Source organism: Penaeus chinensis, chromosome 31 (assembly GCF_019202785.1).
Source record: "Penaeus chinensis breed Huanghai No. 1 chromosome 31, ASM1920278v2, whole genome shotgun sequence".
NCBI classification, from domain to species: domain Eukaryota; kingdom Metazoa; phylum Arthropoda; class Malacostraca; order Decapoda; family Penaeidae; genus Penaeus; species Penaeus chinensis.
Window position 1 is genome coordinate 36,239,076 of NC_061849.1, and position 7,500 is coordinate 36,246,575.

The 7,500-nt window shown below is 44.2% G+C and overlaps 1 protein-coding gene across 1 annotated transcript in view; it reads left to right on the top strand.

Moving 5' to 3' along the window:
• The window catches only part of LOC125042156 (potassium channel subfamily T member 2-like), a 443,899-nt gene that overhangs the window by 358,152 nt on the left and 78,247 nt on the right, over positions 1–7,500 (top strand). Inside the window, exons 10-15 of the mRNA XM_047637623.1 lie at positions 1–51; positions 1,499–1,699; positions 2,320–2,537; positions 3,592–3,741; positions 4,457–4,737; positions 5,101–5,136. The exon at positions 1–51 is cut by the window's left edge and continues 114 nt beyond it. Coding sequence (XP_047493579.1) covers positions 1–51; positions 1,499–1,699; positions 2,320–2,537; positions 3,592–3,741; positions 4,457–4,737; positions 5,101–5,136 — 937 coding nt within the window. The remainder of the gene's footprint in view (positions 52–1,498; positions 1,700–2,319; positions 2,538–3,591; positions 3,742–4,456; positions 4,738–5,100; positions 5,137–7,500) is intronic.

Here is a 7,500-nt window from a genome sequence, read left to right on the forward strand (position 1 = left end):
GATACCATCATGGACTTCCTCAATGAGTTCTACGCCCATCCACATCTGCAGGTCGGTTGGGGGTGGAGGTGGTGGCGGAAGGTGGAGGAGGGGGAGGAAGCGGGTGCTGGAAGTGATGGAGGTGGTGGAGGATGGTGGAGGAAGGTGGATCAAGGGTGGTGGAAGGGGGTGTAGGAGGTGGTGGAAGATGGTGGAGGAGGAGGTGATGGAGGAAGGTGGAGCAGGTGGCGGGGAGTGGAGAAAGTGGGGGTGGAGAGGATGACACCGGTGATGCTGCGGTGGTTGGCGCCGATGGAGTTTTTATGGAGTGTCATGGGGTTCCGTTGGTAATTCTGCTTTTAAGGCACTATTCTTATGCTCAATAACATTAGCGTCGCCGCCACCATCATCATCACAAGCGCCACCATCATCACCATCACCGCTCCCTTCAACATCAGCAGCAGCCTCGATGTTATTATCATCTTCAACAAACCCTTTTATACAATCACATGCACCTGATCTTCACCAATTAGGTTATGGATAAGCCATTACTGATCTATACTAATCCAATCCACCCTTTTTGCTGCGCCCTCTCCTCTCTCCTCCCCCTCTTTCTCCCTCCCCTCCTCCATTCTCTCCTCTTCCCGTTATTGTTCTTTTCTTCTCTTATTTTCCTTCCCTTCCCTCCTCCCCTCCTCTCCTCCTCCCCTTCTACCCTATTCCCCTCCTCCTCCTCCTCCTCCTCCTCCTCCTCCTCCTACCCATCACCCCTCCTTCTTTCCTCCTCTTCCCCTCCTCCAATTACCCTTCATCCCCTCCTTCCCTTTCTCTTCCCCTCCTCTCCTCCCCTTCTTTTCCTTTTCCTCTCCTTCTCCTCTTCTCTCCCTCCTCTCCTCCAATTCCCCTCTTCCTTCCCTCCTTCCTTCTTCACTCTATCCTTCCCCTCATCCTCTTCCCTTCCTCCTCTTCCCCTCCTCCTCTCCTCCAGTTCCCCTCTTCTCACTCCTCCTCTTCTCCTCCATCTCCTGCTCCATCACCCTCTCCGCCCCTCCAAACCCCCCCTCGTCAACCCAAAAGAAACTCAAACCGATGAAGCCAAGTCAAATCAGATCACTCTAAGCCTTCTCAACCCAACTCAACCCAACCTAATCCCACTTACTTGAACCAGCCACAACTAGCTTAAACCAGGCACAGCCAACTTGAACTAACCCAAACGACGCAATGATACCAAGTCCCAACCAAACGAACTCATTTAAACTTACATAACGTGAAGAGACAACCCAACCAACTCTCAGAGTCCAACCTAAACCAAACCAGCCCCATCCAGTCCTGCCCAACACAACACAACCCAAGCCAACATAATCAAAGCCAAGCTAACCTCAACCTCAACCCCTCAACCCAACCACCTTAACCTCAACCCAACCCAGACTCAACCTCAACCGCCTTTGGTTTAATAAAGTGTCTTCTTGTCCTCCTGAAACCGCGCTGCCTTGACGCCAAGATCCCTCTCGTCCTCCAGGATTACTTCGTGGTGCTACTCTCTCCCATGGAGTTGGACCCGACTATGAAGATGATCCTGCAGGTGCCGATGTGGGCGCAGCGCGTCATCTACATCCAGGGGTCGTGCCTGAAGGACGGGGACCTGACGCGGGCGAGGATGAGCGAGGCGGAGGCGTGTTTCATCCTGGCGGCGAGACACTACGCGGACAAGACGGCGGCGGTGAGGATCGGGGGCTTGTGGGGAGATGGGGGAGGGGGAGCGGGAGGGGAGGAGGGGGAAGAGGGAAGGGGGGAAGGGGGGAAGGAGGGGGAGGAGGAAGGAGCGAAAGGAAAGGGAGGATTGGAGGAGAAGAGGGAAGTAAGGAGAGGATTGAGGGGAGATGGGGATGGAGGTGAGAAGGAAAGAGAGAGAAGAAAGGAGGGGATAGATAAGGGGAAATAAGGGAAGGAGGAGAAGGAGGAGAGGCGTAGCTTTGTAACTTGTAGAATTGAGGAGGACTGAGACATTCCTTGTTGATATCTGTGAATGTCATGTGTTGGTTATTTTACATACAGCTTAAAATCGGATGAAAACAATGAAGAGCTTGAACCACATGTGCATGAATATCAGTACCTTAATATTTCGACAGGTTTAACTAATGACAAAATAAGAACGATAGATGTGTCTTAGACTGCACCATGCCTTCGATTCAGCTCAACGCAAAACGATAACATACAAACAAATCAGAATTTAAATCGAACACCTTTGTAAAAAAAAGAAAAAAAAAACTCTTTCACATCGCTCTCTACCCCCCCCCCCCCCCTTCTCCCCTCGCCGCCCGCCCTTCAACCAACCCGCAGGACGAGCACACCATCCTGCGGTCGTGGGCGGTAAAGGACTTCGCTCCCAACGTCCCTCAGTACGTGCAGATCTTCCGGCCGGAGAACAAACTGCACGTGAAATTTGCAGAGCACGTGGTTTGCGAGGACGAGTTCAAATACGCCCTCCTCGCGAACAACTGCATGAGCCCGGGCATCTCCACCTTAGTGACGTTACTGCTACACACCTCCAGAGGACAGTGAGTATGGTCACGACCTTTTGTTGTTAAGGTCAGTTCGTGTGCTGGGATTCGGTTGTGTCTTTTTTTAGTGAGATCTAACGCCTTTTCTAATTTTAAAAAAGAAAGAAATAAAATTCGACTTTTCGTAATTTGGTTTGTTTGTTTATTTGTAAGGGTAGATGATCTAGGATCATATAAGCTATGATTAGATAATTTTTTTGACATTGTCAGATTAATTATATTATAATTGTATTACCCCAATAATTCTATATAGAAATGAACGAATTGAGTCTAATATTTATCATTTCGGCTGATTATCGGTGTCCATATTTTATTATTATTTATTTGAAAGAAGAAATCCAGTAGTGCTATCACACACACACACACACACACACACACACACACACACACACACACACACACACACACACACACACACACACACACACACACACACACACACACACACACACACACACACACACACACACACACACACACACACACACACACACACACACACACACACACACACATACACACACATACACACACACACACACACACACACACACACACACACACACACACACACACACACACACACACACACACACACACACACACACACACACACACACACACACACACACACACACACACACTCACACACACTCACACACACACACACACACACACACACACACACACACACACACACACACACACACACACACACACACACACACACACACACACACACACACACACACACACACACACACACACACACACACACACACACACACACACACACACACACACACACACACACACACACACACACACACACACACACACACACACACACACACACACACACACACACACACACACACACACACACACACACTCACACACACACACTCACATATATACATATATATATATATATATATATATATATATATATATATATATATGTATATATATATCAAAGGCTTAACCACGGGCCCATCTTCCACTCGGCCTAAGAAAGAGCTTAATCGAGCCTCCCTTCCCCTCGCCCCAGGGAGGGCCAGGCGTCGCAGGAGGACTGGCACCGCCTCTACGGGAAGTGCTCGGGCAATGAAATCTATCACATTAAGTTAGGGGATTCGCGCTTCTTCGGAGAGTACGAGGGGAAGAGCTTCACTTATGCGAGCTTTCATTCGCATAGAAAGTGAGTGGTTTCTAAGTTGGTGTTTTTAGCTTAGTTTTTCGTTCTTTCGCTTTTCCTCTCTCTCTCTCTCTTTCAGATTTTTCTTTCTATCTCTTTCTGAATATCTATTTCTTTCTCTTCTTGATTTTTTCTTTCTTTTTCATTTTTTTCTTTCTCTTTTCTGATTTTTTCTGCCTTTCTCTTCTTGATTTTTTCTTTCTTTCTCTTTTTGAAGTGGGTTGCTATGTTGGTTTCCAGATTGTAGTTTTTTATGTTTTTTTTCCTTCTTTTAAATATATAGATAGATAAGTAGATAGATAGATTTGGCAATTGCTTTACCCTATAATACTTTGTAATTTACATGAAAGGCATATAACAAACTTCAGCTGACACAAGAAATTTATAGTAGTAATCAAAATCCCCCCTAAAGTACGTTCTTGACTATTTAAATCTGACATCCCTTGATACACGAACAAAGTTTTCATGTTCTTTTCGTTGTTAATTACGGCTATTATAGTGGTATAATCTAGGCCTCCTGTTCTTCAGCTATATGACATAATCTTTCATCCCCTTTTTAAGATCTGGTAATAAAATCCGATAATTAATTTATTTCGTAGCTCATCCTTTCCGAAATTCTAAGAATAAGTAGACCTGTTTGATTCAATCTGAGCATTACCGAAAGCTCTTTTCCTCATTAGCCTTAGAACCCGTAAGATCATCACTGACTCCCCACCAGATATGGCGTTGCCTTGGTCGGGGTCCGGCCTGCCGAGTTACCCGAGTTCTACGAGGACACGATCTTGCTGAACCCTGGTCCTCGACACATCATGAAGAAAACAGACATTTGCTTCTACATGAGCATCACCAAAGAAGAGAATAGTGCCTTTGTTGTGGGAACAGGTGCAAGCAGTAGCAGCAGTCAGGAGGGCAGAGCGGAGGCGGAGGACCCTGCCACCAAGGACCCGGAGAAGGGCATGAAGCTGAGCGAGTGCGAGGAGCGACCCAAGCCGAGATCAGGTAATCTGCGCCCCCTGGCGTCCACTCCTTCAGGGGGGAAAATGGGACAGCCATTTTTTAGGGGGAATCTCTTCTTGATACTTAAAGCCACCTCTTTGTAGAAAATGTTTAAAATCCGTTTTGTCGCATTAAACTGATTTTTTACCCTTTAAAATCCATTCTCATCTGTTGCATCTAAAACATTATTACCTTGATCTGCTTCTGTTGGGGAGCTAATTTTGTCCCAGGCAAAAAAAAAAAAAAAAGCACTTTAGGGATCTGCCTCACTGTTTTGAGTACTGAAACCTACCGATCTTCGCGGGTGTCTTAAATGGAAGACTTTTTAGCGTCCAATAAACTACAATTGGTACTTTTCACTTGTAGGCCGAAGGTGTGTCCTGCTCAAGCTGCGACGCAACGGTATGGAAGAAATCCTTATCCGTACAGTCCCGAGCCCGTTAGCTTCCCTAACAGATAAAACTGTAGCTGACTCGTTAGGAGAAGAGCTTTTAACAAGCAATGTAATTTTGATTAGATTTTTCCCTCCAGAAAACATCCCCAAAATATTGTAGCTTCGTAATCCTCTTCCTCCTGGCCATAACATTAGCAGGACGTTTGTTTTGTAGACAACCTTGAATACACATGTTCATCTCTGTACCAGATCAAAGCTTTTCAGGAGACTGGTAATGACTGGAATTGCTGTAGTGTACATTGGAAAGCCTTCTGCCAACCCACACTAGTGCTGCTCAAGTCCTGCGGGGCGCTCACTGCAGAAAGGTCCATACACACTGACATGATTTAAAGGATTCCTTGTTCTCCTTCCACGTCCTCCTCGTCCATGTTATCGTGCGATGTGTGTTTCCCGAAGCTCTTATGTTCTCTGTCTCTCACTTGCTTTATCATTTTATTCTTATTTAAGTTCGCAACTGTGCCAGACGGCATCATTTGACACTGACACTTGACACTCTACAACAGTTGGGTAGCTGGGAGGGGGAGGGGGAGAAGCCCAAGAAATACTACGTCTTCCCTTAAGATTTGAGCATTGTTTATTTGATCTTTGAGAGTGAACAGTTCGCCATATTTAAGCCCCTGGCAACACAAATCCGAGCCGTTTAGTCATTTTAGGCCCAACACAGAAGCCGTAAAGATCATTTCTCTTTGAAAATTCCGAAAGCCTGGCCCCTCCCCCACCCCCCACCCACTGGTCCCCCTGCTCCTTTCTGAAATCTGGCGACTCCCTTGCTCTGTACCCATATCGTCGGTTTTATATACACTCCCATTCTACATGTTGTCTGTATATGTTTGTTATATCCTCAACAACGCTTTATTCTTCCACGCATATTGAACCTCCAGAAAGTGCTATATTCGTACCATCTCTTCTTGCCATTCTGTCACAGCCACCCATAGGCCCCTTTTTAAATACAAATCTCTATATATCCCTATTGCAATTTTCAATTCTCATTCTTAATACACAAACACTGCTTCCTTCACCCTCCGTCCAACATTAACACGGTCATCCGAAGTTCAAAATGTAAATCCTCGTCAATTTCAGATTTGTCCACAGTCCGTTCGCTCATGGAATCAATTTCGCGTCACAACATACTCCTCCAGCTTCGTAATGAATGTTCCTTGTTTTTTTCTTGACCTCTCACTCTTTTATTTTATCTACGTTCCTTGATTTTATTTTAAGCGTCAGATGCCATTTTCTAATCTTGTGTGTGTGTGTGTGTGTGTGTGTGTGTGTGTATGTGTGTGTATGTGTGTGTGTGTGTGTGTGTGTGTGTGTGTGTGTGTGTGTGTGTGTGTGTGTGTGTGTGTGTGTGTGTGTGTGTGTGTATGTATGTATGTGTGTATATGTATATATATATATATATATATATATATATATATATATATATATATAATGTGTATATATGTATATATATATATATATATATATATGTACACATATATATATATGCATATATATGTGTATAATATATACATATATATGTATGTATATGTATATATATGTATATATATTATGTGTGTATATGTATATATATATATATATATATATATATATATATATATATATGTATATATATGTATATATATATATATATATATATATATATATATATATATATGCTTCGTGTTTGTTTGTTTTCTCTCTCTCTCTCTCTCTCTCTCTCTCTCTCTCTCTCTCTCTCTCTCTCTCTCTCTCTCTCTCTCTCTCTCTCTCTCTCTCTCTCTCTCTCTCTCTTTCTCTCTCTCTCTCTCTCTCTCTCTCTCTCTCTCTCTCTCTCTCTCTCTCTCTCTCTCTCTCTCTCTCTCTCTCTCTCTCTCTCTCTCTCTCTCTCTCTCTCTCTCTCTCTCTCTCTCCCTTGTAGTACAGTGTTTTGACTACGACATTCTTCAGTTGTACCATCTCTTCCTCACTCTTTTTATTTATTTTTCATTAACAGTAGTTAATATTACATTCACACACACACACACACGCATTCACACACACACACACACACACACACACACACACACACACACACACTCACACGCATTCACACACTCACACTAATCCCTTCCCCAGTGGTTGTTCAAAATTCAATAGATCTTAAACGCATTTGTTGGAAAAATGTAATCCCATGTTCATAGTGCCAGAGAGGTAAATTCTACAAAAAAATAAACTATATATTTTCCATGATTTGGATAAAACCTTCAATGCTAATCTGAACTAAGAATAATCCTAAAACGGCCTGGTTTGATACGATCCGAACCAATGAGCCCGTAAGCGATTAACGGCAT